The sequence below is a fragment of the Fringilla coelebs genome (genome assembly GCF_963513975.1).
Source record: "Fringilla coelebs genome assembly, chromosome: 18".
In the NCBI taxonomy this organism is placed as follows: domain Eukaryota; kingdom Metazoa; phylum Chordata; class Aves; order Passeriformes; family Fringillidae; genus Fringilla; species Fringilla coelebs.
In genome coordinates this window covers 12,028,974-12,056,416 of record NC_140044.1, presented here as the reverse complement: position 1 = coordinate 12,056,416, position 27,443 = coordinate 12,028,974, and the positions used below count along the sequence as shown (strand labels likewise).

The window sequence follows — 27,443 nt, the reverse complement described above, 5'->3', positions numbered from 1 at the left end:
GGTTAATTGAAGCGCTGGTGAAGAGCTTTATCCCAAAATAAATGCTTGGTTTAAACTTCTTTTCTATCCAATGATATCCAGTGTGGATGTTTTCTATCCACATCCACAAATGGAAACTGCTGCACTGTGGTTAACACAAACACTTGCTGTTTGAGACAAGAATTCGCATCCTTTTGTCAGAGGATGACATCGCTGTGCCCATCTGTTTGCAGACTACATTAAATCTGTGTTTAGACTGGAGCAGACATGTTTGTACCTCTCTTGTTCCCCAGGTTCATAAAATGATAGCAGAGTTCAGACTCATTCCTGGCCTCAATAACCTGTTTGACAAACTCATCTGGAGGAAGCACTCAGCCTCAGCCCTGGTTCTGCACGGACACAACCAGAACTGTGATTGCAGCCCGGTGAGGAACCTCTGCAGTTCTGGAGTTGGTTTTCATCCTGGCACACAATTCTGAGGAGCTGTGCTGAGTGTCTGGGTGTTTGTATAATCAGTGACTTGAGATGTTGTAGCACTCAGATTTTGGGGGATTATTGATTTCATTGAAGTCTATCCTTGGCTCATGTTAGCAATGCAGCAGGGCCAGTTTAGTCTCTCCCTTCTCTCCTGGTTTGTTTGTTCATTTGAAGGAACATGTCTATTTTGGGAACTGAGAAAGGAGTAAATTCTGGACCCTGGAGGCCACAGGTAGAAGACAACTGAAATTCAAAGAAATGATACCTGTGAGAGGCACAGAGTACAAATTGTGCCACAGCCAGGTTTAGGAGGTTGGGTTTGTGTTGGACTCTTTTTTTTTTTTTTTTTTCCAAACCTAGACATTCTGAATTGGTCAGTACAATTCTAAGCTTTTTTGCCTTTGCAGTGAAAAGGAATTATAACCTGTTAGGTGCATAGACTTGGAGGCAATCTCCACTTCTGTTTTGGGAGGTGCAGCTTCTCCATTTGTGCAATTCTGCTGTTCAAAGGGGTTTAATTTGGAAAGGTTTTCCATTCAGCTGTTTCATGCCTGCTTGGTAACTGATGATAGCCAAAAATACTAAAGCAGTGATGTTTTTTTACCTTTCTTGTCTCCTTTTAGGACATTACTTTAAAGATACAATTCTTGAGGCTTCTTCAGAGCTTCAGTGACCACCATGAGTGAGTATGAGAAGCTGTGGTGGGTTGTGGCTTGGTGCTGTTTGCCTGGCTGTGCTTCCAGGTGTCCTGGGCACAGGGCAGGCTCCATGTGAAGGGAATGTTGTGCTGTCCCTAAACTTCATGTTCCTTTCAGCTCTTGCTGTAACAGCCTAAGAATTTGCTCTGTGGTGGGCAGGTCTGAATATGTCTGGTGTGGTTAAACCCAGCCCATTTTGTCTTGTGTTGAGATGAGCTGAAACATGTACAGGATGAGTTAACACTTTCTGGCTGAAGGAATAAGGAGGCAGCTTTCTTCTTTTTTGCCTTCTACTGAGAGCTGACAGTGAGCCATGGAAATACAAAGAAATCTCTTGTCTGCCATCAAAATAAATCCTTAGGAAAACTTGGGTGTGCTGCAATAATTGGAGGGGTGGTACAGTTTGCTTGGGGTTATTTAATATTTAATGCTGTGCTGCTGGTACAGAGGTGTTTGAGACTTGTGGAATTGCATCCTGCATTCCATCAGTGTTGCTCTTATTCAGTCCTGGGAGATGGTGTCCACTTCCTTACAAACTCCTGTGTTAGAGGCATGTTGCACTTGAGGTGCTGCTCATTCCTAGAGCCAGGCTGGTATTTTTGTGCAGGATTTTAGTCCTGTGGGATAGATTTCAAATATCAGCCTTTTTGATTGTGGAGTATTAGCTTTGAGAATGCAGAGCTGCTGGACATGGACAGAGAGGGAATGCTGACCTATTGTAAATCCTTCATCCAAGACATTGTATTGTTTGCCTGGGAATCGCTCCAGGTTTTCCAATAAAATCTCTTAGAGGTGATGTTACTACTTAAGTGGCTGCTACAAAGATCTCAGGCCTGTTTGAGCAGAAAACAGCTCCCAGCTGTAGCATTGGAGCAAGTGGAATGTGTGGAATCTGTTGGGGGGTTTAAATAATTACATGAACTTTCTATGAAATCACAGATAAGCTGAGTTAACTGAGGACAAGATGAGAGCAAAGTACTTGTATGCTGATGTTCATTCGGTGAAATTGTGTCCAAACCAGACTTGCAGAGCTGTTTATTGCAGGGAGAGAAGGGCTCTGTTCTCATTGCAGAAACATGTTCAGTCCACATCAAAAGCAGCTTTACACAAGAGCCTCAATGAGCACTAACCTGAGGAGAGTGTTGGAAACAAGAAGGAACCTCACACTCATCACTGCATCCTCTGCCCCCTGAGCTTTCCTGGAAAGGAATCTTTGCTGTCTGATTTTGATCACTTGGAAGCAGAAAGACTCTCAGGGAGCACACTGCCATTGGGCAAAGGGAGCCCCTGCTCTACATTTCTGCTCTGTCAGATTTATTCTGCAGTTAGTTCACTTTGCAGACAAAATAATTTATTTTCATTATGAAAAGTTCAGTATTTGATAAAGAATTTATGTACATTCCTGGGATCTATATCCATTTTTATTTGGATCTTTACTTTTCATGATGTTTTAAAATGTTTCCAGGGTAAAGTTTGTTCAGATAATAAAATACTAGGATGACTGAGTCCTTTTTTGCAATTTCTGCTTTCTTACTTAGAAAGAGATTTATTACTTAAAAAGAGCTATCACTGTAGGGTGGAGAAAACTTCACAAAACTGTGAAAAAGTTTGCTATTTCATACTAATTTTGGTCTGAAATTCAGCAGAATGTTGCTTAGATTTTTTTTTTTTTAATGAGCCTTATCCAGAAGAAATTATTTACAAACCCAAGATCCCAAACAAGTCAGCAAAGAACCATCATCTCAAAGCTGGTCAGTGTTAGAAGTGGCATTTGGAAAATTTTGGAGGAGGTTTTCCCAAACTGCAGCTGGCCTGGTACAGGGAGCAGAGTGGGAATGCTGTGAAGAGCAGCCAGGAGAAAGCAAATTGCCCAGTCCTGCAGCCTTTGTAGTCCTGAGCCTCTGCTTTTCATGAAATTACATTTTTGCCTCTTGAATTCATCCTGCTTTTCTCCCCTCCTCCCCCACTGTCTTACTTTAGGAACAAGTATCTCCTTTTGAACAGCCAGGAGCTGAATGAACTGAGTGCAATCTCCCATAAAGCCAACATCCCTGAAGTGGATGCAGTGGTCAACACTGACAGGTGAGAGAGGGGACTGAGGTGTTGGTCACAATTTAAGAGTTTGGGAAGCACTTCCAGTGTAAGATTGACATGAGCTGTTCTGTCTGTCCACCACACTTTCATTTCAGTGACTCTTTTCAGTGGGAGGTGTCCAGGCTTATGGGATGTTGATGGTCATTAGCAAATCTCAGGTGTGCTTGTGCTCAGAATAAGGTGCTTTAAAAACAAAAGCAACTTTAAAACCCCTAAAAAAGGGGGTTGAGTTCATGGCTCAGACTTCACTGTGATAGCTGGGTCTGCCTGTCTGACTTTCCTCAGGTTGGGCATTGCAGACAGACCTGGAAAGTAAATTCAAATCATTTAATTGCTCTTGCTGTAAAATCTTAGTTCTGGCATTCAGGAGCAGTGTGTGCACACATAAATGTCCATTTCCAGGCTGCATGAACACATCCAAGTGTCTGCTGAGAGTATTTTAACAGCAGCTAATAACTGGAATAAGCTAAATTAGATTAACATGTTAAACCACTTACAGAATCTCTTCTGTTGCATTTGAGTATCTGTTAGATGGACTGTTTTGATCTAATAATCTCTTTAATACATGATTCTGATGTGTAAAGCTCAGCAGATGGAAGGTTGTTTGCAGAATTTATTTTGTCAGAGTACTCCCAGGGTATCAGCAGGGACTTGGTCTGCACAGAGCAGATTTACTTCACTCCAAAAGGGAATCACTAAGAGGATTTTTAGATTACAGTTATTATCATAATACTGTGTCTAATGGGGAAGAACTTTTTATTTCACCCTTAGCATTTAGTTTTCATGCTGCTTTTCTTGATATTAGAGATCAAGGCATTACTTCTGAATGAATTTAATGCAGGTGGATGCTCCACTGAAGGTGCTGTTTAATACAAATAAAATTGCAGTTGTACAACCTAATGTAGCACACAGCTTTCCCTTCTCTGCTCTGCCTCCTAAATGGAATTTAGACTTTCTTTACATTTTTTGAGGGAAAAAAAAAAGGATTTCTTTCATGCCTAAGCTCAGATATAGTATTTTTTTCTTGATTAACACAAGGTGTGAATTGGTATTTCTGAAATTATTAAAATTTGGAGAGAAAGTTTTTCCTTTGGACCTATTTGGAAGTCATGTTGCAGGTTTTGCAGATATTTACCGAGGGCAATGAGAACTCCTCTGCTGGTAGAACTAGCACAATATTTGTACTGTGTACTTCAATACTGAGGTTTTGATCATCAAAAGCTCTGGAGCAGTGACTGCATTCAGTGCTCAGGGCTTGCCCAGCCCTTCCACTCAGCTGTCTTTTCTCACCTGCTGCAGGAGCCTTGTCTGTGATGGGAAGAGAGGTTTGTTGACCAGACTGCTTCAGGTCATGAAAAAGGAGCCAGCAGAATCCTCCTTCAGGTGGGTTCACTTTGCCTCTTATGAGCTGCTTGAGACCCCTGGGATGTAGCCTTGATTTTGTCCAGCTTAGAGCAGCTGAGAAGGTTGGAGAATAAGCTGTGGAAAGGTCTGGCTTTGTTGTGCTGTGGTGGCAGGGCAGGTGTGAAGAAATCACAGCCAGCGATTTTCTGCAGGATCAACAGCTGTTGATCCTGCAGAACTCCAGTCTGCAGGAATCCAGCTTTAGAGTGGATTGAAACAGATCAGGAAACTGGATTTAAATTGCAGTTGTGATCAAGTACTTCCCTTGCCCCAAAACCAACACCTCCTTTCTTCTCTTTCTCAGGTTTTGGCAAGCAAGGGCGGTTGAAAGTTTTCTGCGAGGCACCACATCCTATGCAGACCAGATGTTCCTCCTCAAGAGAGGGCTCCTGGAGGTAAGTGAGTTTAGGTCAGGCATCCTCCATAGCAATCAAGAAGGATTTATCTGCAGTGAACCAAAAGTGGATAAAAATGTAGTGTTAAATATTATGCTGGGTTTAAAACTCAGTGGGGAAATGAAGGCCACTCAAGCTGCCCCCTTGCAGTAGTGGGGGAATAAACACTCAGGGAGATAAGTCAGGATCACAGTTTACTGGAGGAATCACAATAGATGAAACAATAATAAAAAATGAAAAAACTGTCTCTTATTCCTGTGTAACTGTGACAAATACTGGGAACACTTCAAAAAATACCTGTAAATTCTGCTTGTGACAGCCAGATGTGACCATTTGTATAACCTGCATCACTGGGAACTCCTTTTAACAGGAGACTCATCTGAATTGTTTTCTTTAGTTGGTGTTGTGGCATTCAGTCACCCAAGAACTTGCAGATAAATGCTTTAAATACTGATTAAATCACAGTCTGTGTTGTGCTGCTGGCTTGGACTAAGCTGTGGCAATAACATGTTTTCCTCCCCTGCCAGCATATTCTCTACTGCATTGTTGATAGTGAGTGCAAGTCACGGGATGTGCTTCAGAGTTACTTTGACCTTCTGGGAGAGCTGATGAAATTCAATATTGATGCATTCAAGAGGTTCAACAAATACATCAACACAGATGAGAAGGTAAATATTTGTAAGATCTGCCTCCTTTGGCTCAAATTACACCTTGTTATAGCCAAACATAGCACTAGAACTTGGATTCATTTGGGTTTGGTGTGGTTTTAGAGCTTGGGGCACAATAAACCTTAAGGGGTGAGTTGCCAAAGTCCCTGTGTTTTCAGCAGTGCTCCAGCTTGTCCTGAGACAGTGAGTGCTGAGCTGGTCAGCAAACATTGCCCTGTTCCATGATCAGGCAGGCCTAAGGTCAGGCTCAAGGGCACCAGAGCATTTCCTGTGCAGGTGCCAGATTTGAGGTTAAGTAATAGTTGTGGACATTGAGACTGCTCCAGAAAATATTTTACTGGAACTTGCAGTGGGAATTCCTTCATGAATAATGCTTAAAATACTTGATACTACAAACAGACAGTAGGCAGTAGATATTTGGTGTTATTTGAACTTAGAAACATTTTAAGAAGCCATGGCTTATGTAATTAACTATAAAATTGAGCTGCACATCAATGGACAGCTCTATACAAAGTGGTTGCATGCTCTTGTGCACCTTGGACATTTAATATCAGGTTCTGAATGGCCTTAAACTCTTGCTTTTGTTGCTGTAATTTTTCTCTCTGCTGTTAGGTCTGGTAGACCTGGGAGAAGGGATGTATAAATGTATTTAAAAGAAAGCTGTATTTATTTTGGGTTTTTTTCTCTAGTAAATGAACTCAAACATTCTAGAGAATGTCTTTATATTTCCTCTATGCTTCCTGTTTGTTGATCTCTGAGTGGGTTTAGCTCTCATTCTGTGTGATTCCCTCACTGTATTCCTCCCTAGCATTGTCTGCTTGTACAAAATCAGTGTAGGAAAATATGGAGCTGCAGGAATTCCCCCTTTCAAAACAATAAGTGTATGAAATCTCACTTTCATTGGATTGACATAGCTTCAGAAGAGATTTTAGGGATGCCAGGATGGCATTTTTCATTCCACAGTGGTTTTAAGTGATCCTTTTGTCAGCCCTCAGTGCCAGTGTTGCCTTGGGTGGGGCGAGGCAGGGCTGGGAGCAATGTCTCCTCTTACCTTGTTAGAGATAACAAAAAGGTAATGACCCTAAGTATTAATATATTTAAAACTTTTAAATTCAACGCTAAAAAGTGTTTCTGTTCAGTTCCAGATATTTTTAAATCAGATCAACAGCTCTCTGGTGGACTCAAACATGCTGGTTCGCTGCATCACGCTGTCCCTGGACCGCTTTGAGAATCAGTCTGATGCTAAAGGTGAGCAGGAAGCAGTGGGGTGGGACTGGGGGGTGTTCAGTGCTCATAATGGTTATTTTAAATCTGGGCTTTGGGGTTAGGCATGGAAATGCCACATGGAAAGTTTGAGCACCAGTTCTTACTGTCCTGGTGCTTGAACCTCCAGCACCTAGATATAGGAGTGTGCCTCCTGTTGACAGAGTGACAAAACTATCCTTTGTCCCCTCAGAAAAGAAATAAGCCCAGAAGTTCCTCTCCTCAGTTAGGTGAAAAAGGCACCTCATAGGCCATGGAGACTTCACCTCATACTTAAGGATAGCTAATTGGACAGGAGCCAGAAAGTCTCACCTGGGCAATTTACTAGAAAGAGAAGTGAACAAAGAAACTAATTGCTTTTGTGAGGTGTTTTACCTGGAGCAAAGACCTCCTGCACCTAGCTTGATTTTTCTCTGTTATTTTGCCTTTTATTAAACCTTTTTGTTTCCAACACTGCCACAGAAGCCATCCTACTGGTTTTTATGCCCCCAAAGGTAGCTGAGCTATCTTGGCTGTGTTATAGACCTCCAAGAGCTTATCAGACCTGGCTCAAAGAAGCTCCTCTAACACCTGGTGATTGTGTTTCTCCTCTTGCTGCAGTTGCAGAGGTCCTGTCCGAGTGCCGCCTCTTGTCCTACATGTCCCAGATGTCCATGAGAATGTCCTTTCTCTTCCGTCTCATCAATATTATCCATGTACAGACACTTACACAGGTAAAGGGCTGCCAGGGAGGGACCTTGCACTTGCCTTACTGGGACTGGAGTGGTGAGCAGGGCTGGGAGCAGGGAAGAGCCTGGTTTCCCTGGAGGACATCCATGTCCCTTTTTTCTTGCTGTGTGCAGGAACACTTCCACTGTGTGCTTTCCACAGGCTTGATCTATAGGAACATGTGTACAACAGCTATCTTGACATTTAGATTTTTTTTGTTGTGTCATTTTTACTTCCAGGAAAATGTCAGTTGTTTGAACACAAGTTTAGTTATCCTAATGCTGGCCCGAAGGAAAGAAAAGCTCCCTTTTTATCTGCGCACCTTGCAACAGATGGAATACACAGAAAAATACCCTGGCTTCATCCTGAACAACTTCCACAGTCTCCTGCGATTCTGGCAGCAGCATTACCTCAACAAGGATAAAGACAGCACCTGCTTAGAAAATGTATGTGACCCTCTTAGCATGGCAACACCTCTCTGCCAGTCCCCTGGCAAAAATGGGATGTTGGGAAGGGAAAGAAGGGAGGAAGTTCTGCCCCCAGTGTAACTCTGGGGTGCTTTTCACACCTCAGTCAGGCTGCCACAAGGCAGGTGCTGGGCTTCCCTGGAAACAGAGCCTGAGGTCTTGGTTTTGGCAGTGCTGAGTGGGGTGGAGAGGCAGGGCTGGCAGCATGGCCAGGGAGGGGAAGGCAAGCCAGAATGCATTTCCCAGAGTAGTTAGCACCGTAGCCAGACTGTTCCCTCTTCCTGGTGTTGCAAACAGTGCAGGAAGAATATCTGATGTATCTGCTGGAAACCAGGGGAGCAGCCTGCAGGTTTCTGTGCCAGAGCTGGTTTGTCCTGGGTCACTGGTGGGTAGAAATAACAGCTATCCAGTTATGTAGGGGACATGTGGTCTGGTGTTGGGCTGCTGGGGTGGCCTTTTGGCTTTTTTTTTCCCTTTTGATGGAAATAATGCAGGAGGGGCGTGAGCAGGGAGTGTGTTGGTTTTTGTGCTCTCAGGAGCAGAAGCTACTTCCAGCATTGGCTTATCTGTGGCACCATAGGGTCCCAGTTTGTGTTTGGACTGGACAGCAGAGGACAAGTTTGGATTATTATTATTTCAATAGATTATGGGTATACTGGCCCAGGCAGGCTGGAGTCACCCTGTGCTGCTCTTAGCAGCTGCCAGAGGCACTGGGAGTCCTTGTCTGTATCTGGAGAGTGTAGAGGGTGTAGTTGTTCAACACCCAGCCCTTCTGCTGGGCCTCAGGGAGGGAGGGCAGAGGGAGGAATCCAAAGTGTTGGTCACACTGTGGGGCTGGGCAGCTCAGGCTGAACAGGAAGTGATTTTCAGCTCTGGGAGGTGTTCTGTGCTGTGGCCTCCACTGACCCCCCTCTTGTCTGTGCCCACAGAGCTCCTGTATTAGTTTTACCTACTGGAAAGAGACTGTTTCGATACTGCTCAGTCCGGACCGGACATCCCCCTGTGCCATAGTCAGCTACATCGACGAGGCGTACATGGACATTGACAGAGACTTCTCCGAGGAGTAATTCCCGCCTCCAGCTTCTGATGGGCAGCTCGGAGGGTCCCTCGCAGCCCGGGGATTTTCAGGGATACGCTGTGTAGTGTGTGTGTGCAGCTCGGAGCTGCGGAGCGTCGTCCCACCCCCACCCCTGCCGGCCCCCAGCTCTGACCTCTGAGACTCGGACAGCTCTCTGGGCAACACATTCAGGGATGTATCTTCCAGTTGTTCTGGGATAAAAATAATCACCTGCACAAACCAGCCTGTATTATTTTTTTTTTTTCCTCTCTGCCAGTCCGGCGGGGCTGGCAGAAGGGGTTTTGCTGGCGTGAGGGTTCTCTTCTCTGCATGTGCCGGTTGAGGTGTGGCTCTCTCAGGGCTGCCAGGACAAGCAAGTCGAAAAGCACAGCAATTGCCCTCCAAGTGTGAGGTCCAAGGAGCCCATCTGAGCAGGACCCCACCGCCAGCCACGTGCAGAGCCACCACGAGGACTCCCTGCAGGTGTTAACTCTTCCACCGGGCTTTGGAATCAGGGCTGTGGGGTTGGTTAGAGCATGAGTGTGTGTGCGTGTGTGCTTTTAATTCCTGAGAGCCCCAGCTCCAGTCACCTCTTTACCATCGCCTTTTGGATCACTTGGTACTAAATCTATCTGTGCATTAGGAGAGAACCTCTGCTCCTGCTGTCCTTCCTGCAGATCCTTCCCATCTGGAGGCGTTTCGCAGTGCTGGAGAACAGAGACATTTCAGCAGTGGTGGAATTGCAACAGGGGTTGGCTTTTTCACGGAGCACTAGCATTAAAATGTACTAATTTTTTAAACTTGCGGCTTGTCCCTTCTTGGGTAACTAATCTGGTTTTAAAATCCTTTTCAGGACCATTGCTCTTGATGTTAACCTGCTATGCCTGGAAGTCTTATGTCAGTCTCTGCTTTCAGCCCTTAATATCAACACACATTAATCTTGAAAGTGCAATATTTACTGGAGATGTCCGTTTTTTCCTGGATCTGTTTTAATCAGAATGTGTTAAATGCTGGGAATAAACACTCCTGGTTGAAAGTAACTTTGTAGGATATGTTGGAAAGGGGGAATGGGGTTTTGGCAGTCTTGATTGCCAAACCTGCATGTGCCCTGCCTGCTTACCAACACCATGTTGCTCCAACACATTCCAATACCCAGGAATGAGATACTCTACACTTAAGCCACTACATTTAAGTCAGAAACATGTCTTGCAGCTACAGCTAAAAGAAATCAGTTTTGAAACACACCATCTGAATTTTTTTAACATTTTCTAATTTATTTGACGAGATGACTTCGGCTCTGTCCAGGCTCCAGAGGGGTGAGGATGTCCCAGAGCTGCAGCCTTTTGTCTCGTCGTTGCCAGCAGCATGAAACCCACCCTGAGGCTCCTTGAGCTGGAGGAGTGAAGGAGGCTCCAGCCCCAGGAGTAGGACTTGTCTCTGAGCATCTCCCTTCTCCTTTCTCTTCTCCCACAACTCAGTGTCCTGCTGTGGGCTCACGGTCAGAGCTGCTGTGCTTGTGCATAGAGCTGGAGCCTTGCAGGAGCTCCTGGGATTCCTGGTGTCCCTTCCTGGGAGCTGCACCCTGCTCTGTTGAGGGTACCCTGGGGAGCTTCTTGCCCCCTGTTCCTCACCAGGTCACCCCCACCCTACCCCTCTCTCCCCTCAGCTCATTTCTTTCTCATCTGTACTTTTTTTGTTCTTGGGTATTAGTGTTTTTGGTGTATCTTTGCTTCTTTCTTAACTGTAATAGATGTACACTTAAAATAAATGCTTCAAATTAAAAGGCTTTTAAGTTAAGGGATGCCTTTTCCACAGTGTAGTTAATTGGTGCATCCACTGATTGCTGCTGTAACCCTGCAGTCTCACTCCCCTCTGTGTTTTAAAGACAGTTTGGGGCCCAGCTGCCTCTGACCTTGCCCATGAGCCTGGGGGAAGCTGAGCTGAGTCCAACCATCTCTGGGGGTCCTCCCAGGCCTGGGAGCACAGGCTGGGCTTTGCTTTTGGGCTGACTGGGCAGAGAAGGGCACAGGGAAGAATCCCCTGGCAGCTCCTCCAGGGGTGGGCTCCAGGGAAAAGGCTCTGCCCCAGTGCACAGAGGGTCACAGGCAAATCCCAGTGGGGGCCACATTCTTTGGGATGTCTGTCCATGCCAGATGCCACAACAATCTCATGGTGAGAGGGACCAGACCCATGGAGGTGCCAACGGGCTCCAGGCTGGGATGGGAGGGAGGTGGGACCCCTGGCACTAACAAATACCTCTGGAAGTGTGCACTGTCCCCGTGGAGTGCTGAGGTTCGTGCTGCCCTGATTAATGCCGATTTGCTAACTGCAAATAAACATATTAAATGGAAACTATTAAAGAAATCTATTTTAAAGAAATGAGTGGAGGTGTCTTTCTTTCCAGTGCCTTTGCCAAAGCCATAACCCCCTCCAGGGCTGTATTAAGGGGCTTTATTTTCTCAGGAGTAGTGGCTGAGGTCTGTTGTGCCTCATGCCTCAGCTCTGGTCCCCTGCAGTTAGAGCTCTGTTCTGGTGGGGAGGTATGAGGAAAGGGCTCTTTTCCCAAAACCCATCCCAAGCCAGGGCCATAGAGCTGGGAGAGAGAGGACTGAGCTTCTCTCCTGCCTGTGTCTCCCTGTGAAGATGCTCCCCAAGACCCCAGGGGCAGAGGCCAAGGCCCTGGTGACACAGAACAGAGCCAGTTCTGGCAGATCTACATTTATTCATGCAGTGCAAAGCTGACAGTGACTGTTGCAGCCACTTGCCTCCAACCTACAGCAGCAGCTGGGACAGGACAGGGCAGGGCAGCCAGGCTCCTAATGCTGGAAAAAATCCCCAGAGGGCTTTGGTGAGAGGAGGGATCCAGAGGCACGGAGCACCCTTCAGCCCCAGCAGCAGCGGGAGGTGAGGCAGCAGTGCCACAGCAGGTTGTGACTGTACCTGTGGTCACTCCCCTGGCTCTGGGGCTGGCAGGAGCCGTGCCCACCTCCCCACGCTCCCACCCAGGGGTGCCCACCTTGGAGATGACCACGTCCCTGCTGCGGGCACGCAGTTTGTTGATCTGGCTCTCGGCGATGTCGGCGCGTTCCTCGGCGTCGTCCAGCTCGTGCTGCACCTTGCGGTACTTCACCAGGTTGGAGTTGGCCTGCTGCTCCTGGGGAGGGAGAGAGGAGGGGAGGGTACATGGGGCACACAGGACAGCTCCGAGCTCCCCACGGTGCTGTCGTGGCCCCTGGCAGCCATGGAGGCCGTCCCAGGGGGGGACAGCCCTGTCCCATGTCCCAGAGCAGTGATGGGCACTTACCGCCTCCTCAAACTGGCGCTTGTAGCTCTTGACCTTGCTCTGCAGCTTGTCAATCAGGTCCTGCATCCGAGCCAGGTTCTTCCGGTCTTCCTCAGCCTGCAAGTGCCCCAGCTCCCTCAGCCAGACCCCAGCAGCCCCTCACCTCCACCTTTATCAGAGTCCCAGTGGTGCCAGGTCACAAACACAGCACCAACCCGCCCTGCCAACCCAGCCCCGTGTCACAGCACCCATCCCTTGGTCCCCCCTTGTGTCCCATCATCCAGCTCAGGAGGTGCTGGGAATTGCCAGAAGGACCCAGAGCAGGGAGAGGATGTTGTGACAAGGAGAAGCTCGTGCAGTTGTTGTCATTCCCCACACAGAGCCCAGGAGCAGCCCAGGCTGGGCTGGGCTTTGTGGATGGGTTCTGGGGTAACATGAGGCCAAGCAAAGACAGGTGTGCCAGGTGCTGCTGGACCAGGGCTGGACCTGTGTCCAGAGCTGCTCTACCTGGTAGCTCAGCTCCTTGATCCTGCGCTCGTACTTGCGAATGCCCTTCTGGGCCTCTGCCATCTTCTTCTGCTCCCCATCCAGCTCTCCCTCCAGCTCCCGCACCTGCAGGGGGCACAGACTGGCTCAGTACCTGGCTCCCATGCACCAGCACCAGCCCAGCTAAAGCCAAACCACTTTCCCAGCTCAGAGAAGCCACAGTAGAGGCTAAAACCATCATGAGCAGAGCCCAACCTGGCAGGGCCTTGGGGACTGTCCCCTGGTCCCCCAGAGGCACCACCAGTCCTCAGAGGGATGGGGCAGAGTCTGGTGCCACAGGACTGGGGCAGCCCCAGGAGTTGGCTCCTGAAGAACACAGACAGGGATCTGCCCCTACTGTCTTACCCTGGCCTCCAGCTTCTGGATCTGCTTCTTGCCCCCCTTGAGAGCAATCTGCTCTGCCTCGTCCAGGCGCATCTGCAGGTCCTTGATGGTCTGCTCCATGTTCTTCTTCATGCGCTCCAGGTGTGCGCTCGTGTCCTGCTCCTTCTTCAGCTCCTCTGCCATCATGGCAGCCTGCGAGGCCAGGAGCAGGGGGACATCACCTCAAGGCCAGGCAGCCCTGCCAGACCAGGGCTCAGTGGAGGTGTGAGACCCACGCAGCAGTTCCCACCCCCTCTTACATCTGTGATGGCCTTCTTTGCCTTCTCCTCGGCGTTGCGACACTCCTGCACCGCATCCTCCACCTCGCCGCTCAGCTGGGAGACATCTGCCTCCAGCTTCTTCTTCTGGTTGATCAGCCCCATGTTCTGCACACAGAGCAGGTTCAGTGTGACCAGAACTGGTTGCTCACCACAGCTGGACAGACTCCTGGCTCTCCCACCAGTGCAGACAGGGGAGTTGGCAGTGCCTCACCTGGGAGTGCAGCAGGGTGACCCTCTCGGTGGTCTCCAGCAGCTCCTGCTCTGCCAGCTTCCTGCTCCTCTCGGCCTGCTCCAGCGCTGCCCGCAGCTCCTCCACCTCTGCCAGCAGCAGGTTGCTGCGGCGCTCCAGGGCGCCCACCTGCTCCTTCAGGTCATCATTGTGGCGCTGGGTGTCATCCAGCTCGATCTGCAGGTCCTGTGGGGCAGCGTGGGCTCAGCGGGGACAGCCAGGAGCCGGGCTGGCAGCAGGGACGGCACCGAGTCTGTCCCAACCTTGATCTGGGCCTGGAGCTGGCGGCCCAGCTTCTGGAACTCGGCAGCCTGGCGGTTGGCGTGGTTCAGCTGGATCTCCATCTCGTTCAGGTCCCCCTCCATCTTCTTCCTCAGCCGCACGGCCTCGTTCTTGGCCCGGGCCTCCGCGTCCAGCGAGGCCTGCATGGAGTCCATGGCGCGCTGGTGGTTGCGCCTGCAGGAGAGGCCACGCATCAGCCACGTCCTCTGGGGACACCCAGCCCTGCCAGGGTCACAATCCAGCCCTGCAGCCCCGTCCCAGCCTGTCCCCTCACCCCACACACCTCAGGTTCTCAAACTCCTCGTCCTTCTCCGCCAGCTTCCTGTCCATCTCAGCCTTGATCTGGTTCAGCTCCAGCTGGATGCGCAGGGTCTTGCTCTCCTCGTGCTCCAGGGCTCCCTAGAGACAGCTCAGCCATGGGAAGGTGGTTCCTGGGAAGGGGGCTACCCCTGGCCACCCACCATCCCAGGCTTTGTCCCCCAGCCCATTGCTATGGGGGGCAGAGCAGGTGGAGCTAGCTGCAGTGGTTGTGGGACCCCAATGAATGGGACTCCCAGGGGTCACAGCCTGGCTCAGGACTGTCACTCCATACAACCAGAGCTGCAGGGTGGGCCAGTGGCTGCTGGGGGCAGCAGGAACATATGGGAAACAAGGACTCACCTCAGCCTCCTCTAGAGCTGCCTGGATATCACTCTTCTCGCTCTCCAGCACTTTCTTCACCTTCTCCAGTTCATGGATGGTTTTGCCTCCCAGACTGATCTGGTCAGTCAAATCAGCAATTTCCTCTGCCGGGGACAGAAGGAGTTTGGTCAGGAAGGAGTTTGTGGAACCAGCCCTGTGCAAGGGATGTCCCCACCCCACTGCCCAGGCTCAGCTGGTGTCCCTCAGACACTCAAAGAGCTGTGCTTGGGAACATTTCTGCAGTCTGGGAGAGAGCATAGAGGAGACATTAAGGACCTGGGGAGATCTGTTTGTCCAACAGCAACACCCCCAAGGCAGCAACACGGCACTTGGCAGCACCATTTGGGAACAGGAGCCAAGCGTCTCTGCCAGTCCTCCCACAGTGTGCCCAGCATGGGGGCAGGACACACGCTGCCATCCCTGCAGGGGATGGGCTGAGCAGCAAGGCCTCCCCTGGGCAACAAGGGACCCAGTCCCACATGTCTGAGGACAGGGCAGGAGCCTGGGCAGAGCCCCAGGGGAGTGCCAGAGCCCAGTCCTACCCTGCAGGTTCTTGTTCTCCCTCTTAAGGGTCTCCAGGTTGTCCAGGGACTCCTCGTAGGCATTCTTGAGCTTGAAGAGCTCGGTGCTCAGGCTGCGCGACTCCTTCTGCGACGCCTCCAGCTCCACCTGGCTCTCCTCGTGCTTCTGCCTCCACTCAGCCAGGACCCGGTCGAAGTTGCGCTGCTTCTTGTCCAGGGCAGCGCAGGCCGCGTTGGCGCGCTCCAGCTCCACCGAGAGGTCCTCGATCTCGGTCTGCAGACGGTGCTTGGTCTTCTCCAGCGAGGAGCACTTGGCGTGGGCAGCCTCCACGGCCTCCTCTGCCTCCTGCAGCCGCGTGGCCAACTTCTTCCTGCCCACGGCACCGGGGTGAGCGCTCCCTGCCCCGCTGCCACCCCGCCCCGCAGCCGCCGACCCAGGCAGGAGTCGCCACATTCTCCTCACAGAGAAATGTAAGGCACGACTGCCCAAAGAAATTCTGAGATTCATACTCTCTGAACCTCAGAGAAAAGAAAAACAACTCTCATCTCATTTGCTCCGCCTGTGTTGTTCACAAGGAGAATGAATTGTGAAAGATTGTTTACCTGAAGAGAATTAGTAATTAGATTCTAGTGTGTTTTAATTCACTGACCAATTAAATCCATGTGTGTCACTGTCATATTTTCTGAAAAATCCCTTCCTCAGGATTTCTTCTCCCAGCAAGATGAAGCCTCAGTTTCCCCATGTTTTGCTCCTCTGGAATGTGGTCTGGAGGTTGTTTAACCAAATATGTGAATTGTTTTAATTTAATGACCAATCATGGTCCAGCTGTGTCGAGGCTCTGAAGAGTGATAAGTTTTTATTATCCATTCTTGTTAAGCCTTCTGATGTATCCTTTCTCTTTCTTTAGTATAGTTTTAGTATAGCATAATATGATATGATATATCATATCATAATAAATCAGCCTTCTGAGAACATGGAGTCAGATTCTCATCTCTCACCTCGTCCTGGGGACTACATTAACACCACACATGTGTGTGTGTGTGTGTGTGTGTGTGTGTGTCGGGACTGTCAGCTGACATAATTTTCTCTTCCTTCATCGGGGGTGCCCTAATTTTTCAATAGGCAGGAGCATGCTGTGTCACCCCAGGCCTGGGAGAGCCCCACTGCTGAACAGAAAGTTGCCACCTACAAGGAACCAACTTGTGCCATGGGACTTACTTGGCTTCCTCCAGCTCCTCAGTCCTCTGGATGGCATCAGTCTCGTACTTGGTTCTCCACTGGGCCACCTCAGCGTTGGCTTTGGACAAGTTCCTCTGGAGCTCGCTCTTGGCCTCCACCTCCTCCTCGTACTGCTCCCGCAGCAGGTCACAGTCGTGCCGGGAGGCTTGCAGGGCATGGGCCAGGGCATTCTTGCCCTGAGGAAGAGAGAGCAGCAGCTGGCTCCAGGACACTGGCCATGGCACCAGGAGCAGCAGCAGGGAACTTCTGTTCTTCCCAGGTGAAGAGCTGCCCTGTGTGGAGGGTATGTCCCACCTCCCCAAAGGGTCTGGGGCACTGCCACAGAGTCACTCAGAGACCAGCCATGCCCTGAAACCTCACCTTGGTCTCTTCCTCCAGCTGCCTCTTGAGTTCCTCAATGCCCTGTGTGAACGAGACCTTGCCACGGCTCAGCTGGTTGATGAAGGACTCCTTCTCCTCCAGCAGCCGGCTAAGCTCCCCTGGGTTCAAACAAAGCCAAAACAGCTATTTTAGGGCTGTAGGGCTGCAATCTGCATTGTCCCACACTCCCCCAGAGCCTGTGGCCTCCAGCTGTCCCAGCTGTCCCCACCAAGGACATGGGCAGAGGTGCAAGCAGTTAAAGGCAAAAGATGCCAGCGAGAAATCCCTCCTGAGGCACAACTAGTTTTTCCCTCTATGGGAGGAGGAGGGCAGCCTGCCTGGCTGAACCCCACTCACACCCAGGGTCAGAGCACTCCTGAGGCAGTTGGGTGTGGAGAGATAGAATGTAAGAAAATAGAGTGCAGAAGGTAATCTCACACCTGAGGAGTTACAGCTGTACTAATCACCAAAGATTAGGAACAGGCCTGCCCTTAACAGGCCACAGCTGTGTCCAATAAGAAGAGTGTTACAAAAGAGTGGGTTAGCTGGTTGAGGAGAGAGATGGGGTTTGTTGGTTGTGTTGAGAAGAGAGTTGGGGTTTGTTGGCTGTGTTGAGAAGAGAGATGGGGTTTGTTGGCTGTGCTGTGAAGAAGAAGGAGTCAGTGCTGTAAGGAGCTGCCCATGAGAAATCACCCAGAAGGTATGAGACTTTTGAAATCTGATGACAACAGCCAGGTGCCCCTGGTTTGTGCCCACGCACCGTTCTCGGTCTGCAGCCGGCCCCGCTGGGCGTTCACGTCCGTCAGCTGCCGCTGCAGCTCGTCCACTCTGGCCTTGGCCTCGTTCAGCTGGTCCTCGTAGGTGCGGCACAGCTTCTCAGCGTTGGCCTGCAGGCACCAAGCACAGCCTGGATGAGCCCAGCTCTGGCCACAGAGCACCGCTCTCCTACCCTGGGATACTCTGCCCTGCCAGGTGGATCCTATGGGCACACAAGGCAGAGAGCAGGAGCCTGCCAGAGCTCGCTGCCAAGATAACAGCGGCTCTCTGCAGTCAAGCTGCCCAGGAAATGTCTTCCCAGAGCCTCCAGCCTTGATAAGGCCAAGTGAAGCATCCTGTAGTGACATAGGGACAAGCTATGGATCAAACAGGGACTTGGCCATGGCAAAGAGACACCACCCCACGGACATGGCTGTGCTGCTCACGCTGCACCAGTTGCACTGATGTCCACAGGAGAGATCGACCAGCCCCGTGGAGAACCAGGACTGTGAAAAATGTGTATTTTATTATTGGCTTTTTGCAACTATTAAAATGAATATTATATGTGTTATATTAGAAAGTTATGCTGTATTACTTTTTTTAGTTGTGTGTTAAATATAGTTTTAGGTTATAACATAAGGTTATAATAGAAACTATGCTGTGTAAGACACTTTTTTTCTAAAGATAGGACTCACACTGAGATAGCAGCCACAGGACACCTGAATCTTTCAGAGAAGAGAATTTATTGCCCCATTAACAGGAGAAACTAACTTCTTCCTGCCTCCTCAGTCCCTGAAGATAGATGCCATCAGGATTAAGAGGAAGAAGCTGACAGTGACCAGACAGAATCCTGTGTTTGAATGGAATTGATGCATCATGGATGAGGTGTATGAATATGCAACAGGCTGTTGCTTTTAAGGCTTAATCCTCTGTTAATGGGTGTCCTTTTTTGGGCTTATGTTGCCCAGAAAGAGGTACCTGGGCATCCATAACCCTGTTTCTAGTGTCTTGTATTGTCTTAATCCAAACTGTCCAAAACTTTTATTACTCTAATTACACTGCTATTTTTATAACCATTTTATTACTATTAAACTTTAAAAATTTTAAAACCGACTGATTGGCGTTTTTCACACGGACACCCACCTTGCTCTTGGTGATGTACTCGATGTTGGAGGAGAGGTCATCGATCTCCATCTTCATCTCGCTCTTCTCCTTCTCCAGTTTCTGCTTGACGCGCTGCAGGCCGTCGATGCGCTCGCCCAGCTCGGCCGCGCTGTCCGCGTGCTTCTTGCGCAGCGCCGCCGCCGTGGCCTCGTGCTGCAGGGTCGCCTCCTCCAGGTCGCGCCGCAGCTTCAGGAACTCGGCCTCCCTCTTCTTGCTGAGCTCCAGCTGCGTGGCCGTGCTGCCACCCGCCTCCTCCAGCCGCTCGCTCAGCTCCTCCAGCTCCCGCGACACCTCCGCCCGCTGCTTCTCCACCTTGGCCCTGGCGGCTCGCTCGGCCTCCAGCTCCTCCTCCAGCTCCTCCACACGTGCCTGCACACACAGAAAAGGGCAGGTGCTCCAAGCTCTGGGTTATTGTAAATCAATGGTGACTCTGATGGAGGGGAGGGAGAATGATGCATCTGACTCCATCATCAGAAGGCTAATCAATTACTTTATTATACTATACTATGAACATTTCTTCTGAACTGAATCTGCCATGCACTCACTCTTGCTCACAACTGCACAGAACTGCACCCAGCTCTGATTCTCTCCTGACTGTCCGGTGTTCCAGATTGCAAGGCAAGATGTATTCTATTGCCATCTGTATGGCAGTTGTCTGGTGTCAAGTGGGCAATGCTCCTTATCTCTCTCTGAGTGATCACAATCACCCCTCCCTCAGGAGGGGACATCTGCTGATAACAGGCCATTGAATGTTCCTGCATGGCTGATAAGAACTACAGCATCCCACTGGGAGATGTGAGCCCAGAGGGAGGAGTCAAGCATTCCTACCCAGATATAATCTCGAGATTCTGGAACACCAGCACAGCTCTTCTCCACTGGATTCCCAGAGGAACAGCAGCTGCCTCTTCTTCCACAGATTGCAGAGGAAGAATACACCCCTTTTCTACAGGACCCCCTCTGCTCCAACAGAACCACCCCTGACACTCCAGGAGGGCTGCAGCCCCTTTTCCAACTGGACTGCTGCCAGCACCCTGACCCACAGGGTGTCAGGTTGTGTTCTGACTCTGTCAGTGTTGTTCTAGTGTATTGCATTGTTTTATTTTATCTTTTTATTTTTTTCCCTTCCCTATTAAAGAACTGTTATTTCCTGCTCCCATATTTCTGCCTGAGAGCCCCTTAATTTAAAATTCATACTAATTCGGAGGGGTGGGGAAGGTTTGCATTCTCCATTTCAGGGGAGGCTCCTGCCTTCCTTAGCAGGCACCTGCCTTTCCAAGCCAAGACATCCTGTGACCATCCTGACACACACACACACTCATTGGCCCTGGCAGGCCAAGGGAACAAAACATCCTCACTTTGGGTAAACAATCTCCATATTGCATTCTACTTTAGCACAACACAGGTACAGCAAGTGAGATAAGAATTGTTTTCCTTCTTCTCTGCTTGTCTCACAGCTTCTCTCTGTTCACAGGGCATGTGAATACCACACTGGGTGAAGCTCCAGCATTGATATATGGTCTCCTTGAGCCAGGTCTTGTAAGCTCTTGGAGATTTATATCACACCCAAGATAGCTCAGCTACCTTGGAAGGCATAAAATCAGCAGGATGGCTTCTGTGGCAGTGTTGGAAACAAAAAGGTTTAATAAAAGGCAAAATAACAAAGCTCTTTACAGAGAAAAACTGAGCCAGGTGCAAGGGGTTCTTGTTCCTGGTAAAACACCTCACAAAACCAATTAGTTTCTTTGTTCTCTTCTTTTTCTAGTAAATTGCTTAGGCAAGACTTTTTGGCTTCTCTCCAATTGGCTATCCTTAAATTTGAGGTGAAGTCCTATGAGGTGGGACTATGAGGTGTCTTTTTACCTAAATGAGGAGAGAAACCTTTGGGCTTTTTTCCTTTTTTAGGAGACAAAGGATAGTTTTGTCACTCCACGTTCCTATACAGCATCTCTGCTCTCCACAGTGGAGCAGCATGATGGGAGGCAAAAAAACCACCAGTCTTGGGCTGTTTTGGGAGGCAGGTGCTCCTTGGTAGCATGTTTGGAGCTCCAGCTCTCCTCTGTCCCTGCCATCAGGATCCAGCTGGCATTAGCTTCTTTTCACAGGAACTTCCATGATTGTGGGGACCTGTCTCTGATAGGAAGAAGCCCAGATATGGATTTTCAGAGTTTCATTACCAGATTAAAGGTTTTATTTTGGACAGAGAACTACATCCTGGAAGCTGTTCCTCAGGCTGGTGATAGTGTTCACCTCAATAGCTTGTTCTTTAATTTTCAACCCACCACGTTTTGGCAGAGGACTTGGCTCCTGCTACCCATCCCAGCTTTTCCCAGGGAGATGCCCCTGTGCTCAGAGAGGAACTGGCTCATGCAGATTCCCCTACACATCACATCTGATGGAAATTTTGGACTCCCAGGATGTAAGAACAGTTCTTCTCACCATACCTGGACCTCCTTGATCTTCTTCTGCAGCTGGGCCTCCATCACTTGCCCATCTTCAATCCTTGAGTTCAGCTGACTCATCTCAAAGTCTTTCCTGTACAGACAAAAGACAGAGCCTCTGATCAGACACTGTCCTGACAGGTCCTTCTGGCTCCTAAATTTCCCTGCACTCTTACACCCAAGGCCAGAGGATGAACAAGCCCACAATGGAAAGGGATTGCAGGGATAAGCAGCAGCTCATGGAAGGGTTCAAGTAGCCAAATTGGCAGACAGCTGGCTCTGAGGGTTTCCCTCTGAGGTCCCAAGGTGTTCTCCAGTTCCCCAGTGAAAATGGGACATGACTGAAGTCTGCACTTGCAGCTGAGGCCCCAGCAGTGCGTTGGATCCTGCCAGGCAGGTCCCTCCTCTCCAGCCCCATGGACAAAGGAAGGTCTATGACCCCTGCTCTATGAGCCTGTCACAAGCTCCTCAGCCTCTCTGCAAAGTGCCCAGGAAAACCAAGCCCTCACTGTGCCTGGACTGGTCACACAGCAGTGCCCAGAGCCACAGCCCAGCTGCCCCTGCAGAGACCACACATCTGCTGGATTTAGGGGAGCAGAGCAAGCCCAGAGCCCAGGCACGTGTCACACACTCACTTCTTGAGCTTCTCATCCAGCTGCTGTTTGTCATTCTCCAGATCCATTACAGACTCTTGTGACAGCTTCAGGTCTCCTTCAAGCTTCCTCTTTGCTCTCTCCAGGTCCATGCGAACCTTCTTTTCTTGCTCAAGAGAGCTTTCCAGCTGGAGAACGAAGAGAGGTGGGGTAGGGAGGGAAAGGACCTTCTGTAACCCCATCCTCACCCATGTCCACTGCTGTGGGAACTTCAGCAATCCCCTGGGGGCCAGAGGTGTTTCCCTGCTGGTCTCCAGTCCCACTCCCTCAGCCCAGGACTGCTCTCCATGAGATGCTCTACACCACCTCTTGTTTCAGGGGTAGTTGTCAATGGGATTATTCATCAACTGGCCATATTAAAGGGGGATCTGGTAACATCCCACACTCCAGATCCCACTCAGGGACAGCCTTTGGGCTCTCCTGGAGATGTGACTCAAACCTCTCTTGCTTTATTCTCAGTGGCCTGTGACTCACATCATCCACTTGCTGCTCCAGTTTGACCTTGGCTTTGGTCAGTGTGTTGACCTTGTCTTCCTCAGCCTGCAGGTCATCCAGGGCCTGCTGATGGGCCTCCTGCAGGGCTTTCTTCTCCTTTGTCAGCTTGGCAATGATCTCATCCAGACCACCCATCTCCTCAATCAGGTTTTTAACCTGCATCAGTGAAGACAAAAGTAGAGAGCACCTCAGAGGGAGGTGCAAAGCTACTCCAGCAGCCTGACCCTTGCAAGGCAGGAGTCTATCCATGGACAACACCAGCTCTGCTCCCCACCAGCAGCCAGCCCCTGTCCCCTTGGCCAGGCTGGCCCCACCAGGTGGGTTTTCCATGCCTCAGATCACTTGCCACAGCACAGAACCATTTGCCCACAGCCCTCTGAGTAATGAGGCAGGACACAGAGGGTTTTTCCCTCTCACATTCCACTTTTCCTCTGCCCTGCCCCAGTTTCCCCACACCAGCAGCCTTATCCCAGAAGTTTCCTGGTGTCCCCTCAGGCACTGAGGCTGGACCCTGCAGGGAGCTTGGTTACCTTGTTCTCCGTGGCGTGTTTCTCCTTCTCCACCTTGGCCAGTGTGATCTCCAGGTCATCAATGTCCTTCTTCAGCTCTGCACACTCATCCTCCAGCTTGCGTTTCTTGGCAGTGAGCTCCGAGCTCATCTCCTCCTCATCCTCCACACGCTCCAGCAGCTCCTTCACCTTGGCCTCCAGCTGGATCTTGGACTTGATGAGCAGGTCACAGCGCTCCTCTGCATCTGCCAGGTTGTCTTGCTCCTGGGAGAGGCACAGGAGAGCAGTGTTCAGTCTCTGCCCCAGGACTTTGCTCTCAGCCCTGCTGTCCTGGCCTTCTCCTTGTGGAAGGGGCAGAGCAAGCTCAAGTGTACAAAAAATACAGCTCCAGTCACTGCCCGTCATCAGGGTTCAACCACTCACACTAACCAGGGCCAAAGAGCAGCTCAATCTTTCCAGAGGAAGGACAAAAAAAACAGCACAAAATTTGGCAAGCAAACATTGCCATCCCCTCCCACTCCCCTGTGAGGAGAGCACCCTTCCTAGAGCCAGGGGATCACAAATCCCTGGGACAGCCCCAGGATGTGATGGTACTTCAGGTCTGCAGTCTTAGCTTGTGTTTCAGACAGATTGTGGCAATGAGGGAGCTTCAGAACTGCAAGAGGCTGAAGGAGGGTTCTAGGATATTCTGCTCCTTCTTCTACCCATGGATCCTGCACTGTCTTAACACCCACAGAGAGAGGGTGATGCACTCACTGCCTGCAGCTGGAGAGCCAGGTCGTTCTTCTCCTGGATCATGGAGACTTGCTTCTCTTCCAGCTCCTTCCTCTTAGCCTCAGACTTCTCCAGAGCCTCCTTCAGCTTCTGGAATTCCTCCTTCAGGTTGGACATCTCCTTCTCAGTCTGAGCAGACTTGAGTAAAGGCTTGATCTTGAAGAACAGCTTCATCCAGGACCAGTTCTTGACAGCATTGAAGGCACGGATATTCCACTGGATGGTGTAGAGGGCTTCCCTGGGGAATACAAGCACAGCATCCTCAGGGGTGGACATTTCCCATGTCCCATCCTGGCTTCTGCAGGCCTGGATACAGCTCCATTCTCCACCAGCTGGACAAATGGCAGAATGGTGAATGAATGGGACACTGTCTGCACACTGTACTGGCCCTGCTGGGATGGGTGGGGTGGCCTGGATCTCAGCTCTCCTCACTCTGCCTCCCTCTGAATCTTTCAGTACAAACCAGAGGCTCCCCACACCTAGATCCTCCCTACCAGGGCCATGCCAAACCTTTTCCAGGTTTGTCTCCATCCCTCAGGACCAATCACTGCCAGACACGGGCAAACCCCATGGGTCAAACCCATGGACCCATGCAGAAGAGACAAGGAGACACAAAGTTCTGCCTTTTTCCCCCCATCTACCTCCTGCTGATGATCTTCTGATACTCCACACGCATGAGGTACCCACGGATCCTGGCCTGGAGCATTGTCAGGACCTTGGCCAGGCGTTCATCTCGCATCTCCTCCAGCAAGCCCAGCAAACCAGCCTTGAAAAACACCTGTGGGCAAGAGAGTGGAGTCATCAGCAGAAGGACAGAGGGCTCAGGGAAACATGGAGGTGGCCCCACACATGGCACAGGGAACCAGACCCGCCCTGAGCACACCGTGCTCCCCAGCAGGGACAAGATGATGTTTGGGTGGGACGAGGTCAGGCAGCAGTGACCTGCTCAGAGCTGTTCTTTCTCTTCCCAGCCTGCACCTTCCTCTGCCCTCCTGAATCCCATCAAGGGCCACACAGACCCTGCAGGGTGCAGGGCTACAGCAGGGCTGTGGCCAGGCACAGACGGGCATGGAGAGTAACAGCAGGGGAAATTTCTCCCTCCCAAGGATCTCCCACCTTGGTGTGACCAAACTTGTACTGTGCACGGTCCAGTTCCAGGGAGCTCAGCAGCTTCTCTGTGGCCTTCCTGCTGTCCACAAACTTGTCTTCTGGAATGGCTGCTGGATTGAGGATACGGTAGCTGGGGGGCAAAGCAGAGGGAGGCCATGCAAGAGGACTGCAGCACCAGCAGCACCCCAGAGCCCCAGGCATGCCAGTGCCCACTGGAGCCATGGGGCTGCACCACAGTCTGGAGCTGGGTGTGAACCAGCTGCTCCAGGGCACAGGATTGCAGGCACTAGGGAAGCCTGGCAGAATTTAGTCCCTGAACATCAAGGAGATTGTGCCAGGAGGACACTGCCCTCACTAGGCAGCATGGATGGGACCCTAAGGTGAGAACCCTGAGGATCCATCCCTAGGGCAGAGAGAAATCTGAGCCAGGATCAGAGAAGCCTGAGCCTGTGGATGCCATGGGACAGAGAGAGAGAAATAGCAAGCGTTTGTCACAGTGGCTTGTGAGAATTTTTAGGACGTTGTAAAGATGTGATAACTTGTTCAGTACAAACAATCTGCAGGTGGCGTTTTTCTACTTTGTCTGTTCTTCTCAAAAACAGTGTGTGAAGATGTTTTTATTAGTTACCCAATCAAATAAAATCTATTGCATCACTCTACAAAAAAAAAGCCATTCTCTTGAATAAAACCTTCTTTGCTCTTTCTACAATACTGCCTCCTGCCTGTTCCTGTGTCGTTTTCAGCACAAGAGTGACATGAGCCTTGCCACCTTCCCCCTGCACCAGCACCTCAAACACTCAGACCCCATCCCAACCCCTCCATGCCTCGCACCCCAGAGCCAGCAGCAGAGCTATCCCAAACTGGATAGGCACTGGGGGCATGTGGGGGTTCAGAGCAGCTCTGCACAAGCTGGGGAGCAGGTCAGAGCCAGGACAAGTCTGTCTGCCTTCGAAACACGTGCTGGGTGAGGAAGAAGAGGGCGTTACCGCTGCTTGAAGTCTGCGTAGAGGATCCTGTTGGGGAAGCCCTTGCGGCAGATGCGGATCCCTTCCAGGACTCCATTACAGCGCAGCTGGTGCAGCACCAGGAAGGAATCCATGGCTCCTGTGGGGCAGGACACACACAGAGCACATGCTCAGCCCAAGAAGACAGAGAAAATAGAGCTGCAGGCTGGGTCTGAACGCTGGGAACATCCCATGGTTTGAACGCAGGTGTTAGCCTGTCCTGCAGGTGTGTGCTGGGCACCAGTGCTGCAGACTGGGCCTTGGATAGTGGAACTCAGCCTGGAAGACTCATCAATGCCTGCTATGCATCCCATTTTGGGTGTACATCCATGCCAAGTGCCAGGCTGCACGCTCAAAATGGGAGCCAGGCACAGCTCATTCTCCCCAGCAGAGGAGACTGATCTGGTTACAAGAGTTTCAGCACTGAGATGGGGTCAGGGCTCAGTGGCAGCATGAAAAGGGTTGGGGAGAGGGTGGGTGCAAGAATGCCTGCCAGTTCCCAGATGTGGCTGTCCCCCAGGGCACTGCCTGAGCTGTCCCATACCTGGGGTCTTTGTCTCGTTGGGGATGATGCAGCGCACGAAGTGGGGCTGGGTGGAGCGCAGGTTGGTCATCAGCTTGTTGAGATTCTCCTGCAGGGCAGACACAGGGTGAGGGGACAGCTCTGCTTCCCTGCAATGCTTCTCTGTCTCTCCAGCTCCTTTCCCCCACAGGTAGGGAGGGAGCAGACCCTGAGAGACCCTTATGGCAGGAGAAAGGGAATTTCCTCCTGCTATCCTGGTAGGGGACATCCCCGCCTGGGGCAGGGTCAGTGCCTCCTGCCAGGGTGGGGGACTGTCCCCATGGCAGAGGGGGCTGGGCTGGCAGACAGGCCAAATGGCACTGGCAGGTTTTGCTGTGCTACAGAAGTTTGCTGTGCCAGATGCTTCCCAAGTATTTGTAGGGAAAGTTGTGCTGCAGGGGAGAGCCAGGGACACAGGGCTGAGCATATTCCTGCTACAGAGCTCTGTGCTCAGCACCCTGCAGGCCCAGTGCTGTGTACACACTGGCTGCAGACAGAGAATGTTAGGATATGCAGGATTTCCCTGCACCTCCACAGTGCTTCACCCCTTTTTTTGGCCATGGCAGAGGGCCTGCTGAGCCAGACTGCACCTCCTTTTCTCTCCAAGGCAACTCTACCCTTGATCTTTCCAGCTGCCTTCCCCTGCTTGTACAGGCTCAGCCTGTCTAGGACTGGCTCACGGAAGAGAACACCTTCCCACAGCTCCACATCACCATGGGGCAACTCCTCACCACAGACACCTTTCCCCAAGGCCTGTGACTTGTTCAGAAGGAAGAAAGTCACATTTTTCCCTCAACAGGGGCTCTGCCACAGAGCTGCCTTCTGTAAGCACCTTGGCAAAGAATCACAAAATATCCTCAGTTGGAAGGAACACACAGGGATCATCCAGTCCAGCTCCTGGCCCTGCACAGACACGTCACCCTATGCCTGGGAGTGTTGTCCAAACTCTCCTGGAGCTCTGGCAGCCTCAGGGCTGTGACCT

The 27,443-nt window shown here is 50.7% G+C and overlaps 2 protein-coding genes across 3 annotated transcripts in view; one reads left to right on the top strand and one right to left on the bottom strand.

Annotated features, from left to right (window-relative positions):
* The window catches only part of TRPC4AP (transient receptor potential cation channel subfamily C member 4 associated protein), a 33,903-nt gene extending 24,672 nt beyond the window's left edge, over positions 1-9,231 (top strand). Inside the window, exons 10-19 of the mRNA XM_084217681.1 lie at positions 273-404; positions 1,080-1,138; positions 3,135-3,236; positions 4,548-4,631; positions 4,957-5,047; positions 5,575-5,715; positions 6,855-6,963; positions 7,579-7,691; positions 7,926-8,132; positions 9,083-9,231. Of these exons, the coding sequence (XP_084073807.1) occupies positions 273-404; positions 1,080-1,138; positions 3,135-3,236; positions 4,548-4,631; positions 4,957-5,047; positions 5,575-5,715; positions 6,855-6,963; positions 7,579-7,691; positions 7,926-8,132; positions 9,083-9,220 (1,176 nt within the window). The 3' untranslated portion in view covers positions 9,221-9,231. The remainder of the gene's footprint in view (positions 1-272; positions 405-1,079; positions 1,139-3,134; positions 3,237-4,547; positions 4,632-4,956; positions 5,048-5,574; positions 5,716-6,854; positions 6,964-7,578; positions 7,692-7,925; positions 8,133-9,082) is intronic.
* Positions 9,232-11,363: 2,132 nt separating this feature from the next.
* LOC311160669 (myosin heavy chain, skeletal muscle, adult-like) overlaps positions 11,364-27,443 on the bottom strand; it is a 28,063-nt gene continuing 11,983 nt past the window's right edge. Inside the window, exons 14-37 of one of the 2 annotated variants that reach the window (XM_084217679.1) lie at positions 26,444-26,531; positions 25,882-25,999; positions 24,902-25,025; positions 24,427-24,563; positions 23,768-24,023; positions 23,033-23,275; positions 22,482-22,658; positions 21,990-22,135; positions 21,358-21,448; positions 18,896-19,285; positions 17,757-17,883; positions 16,997-17,115; positions 16,616-16,812; positions 15,418-15,767; positions 14,855-14,979; positions 14,478-14,593; positions 14,176-14,368; positions 13,895-14,098; positions 13,663-13,788; positions 13,385-13,555; positions 13,001-13,105; positions 12,515-12,610; positions 12,227-12,364; positions 11,364-11,536 (exon numbers count right to left, since the gene is read on the bottom strand). In XM_084217679.1, coding sequence (XP_084073805.1) covers positions 11,519-11,536; positions 12,227-12,364; positions 12,515-12,610; positions 13,001-13,105; positions 13,385-13,555; positions 13,663-13,788; positions 13,895-14,098; positions 14,176-14,368; positions 14,478-14,593; positions 14,855-14,979; positions 15,418-15,767; positions 16,616-16,812; positions 16,997-17,115; positions 17,757-17,883; positions 18,896-19,285; positions 21,358-21,448; positions 21,990-22,135; positions 22,482-22,658; positions 23,033-23,275; positions 23,768-24,023; positions 24,427-24,563; positions 24,902-25,025; positions 25,882-25,999; positions 26,444-26,531 — 3,855 coding nt within the window. In that variant the 3' untranslated portion in view covers positions 11,364-11,518. Of the gene's footprint in view, positions 11,537-11,595; positions 12,033-12,226; positions 12,365-12,514; positions 12,611-13,000; positions 13,106-13,384; positions 13,556-13,662; positions 13,789-13,894; positions 14,099-14,175; positions 14,369-14,477; positions 14,594-14,854; positions 14,980-15,417; positions 15,768-16,615; positions 16,813-16,996; positions 17,116-17,756; positions 17,884-18,895; positions 19,286-21,357; positions 21,449-21,989; positions 22,136-22,481; positions 22,659-23,032; positions 23,276-23,767; positions 24,024-24,426; positions 24,564-24,901; positions 25,026-25,881; positions 26,000-26,443; positions 26,532-27,443 lie in introns of those variants that run through there. The other variant, XM_084217680.1, reaches the window with a different exon arrangement.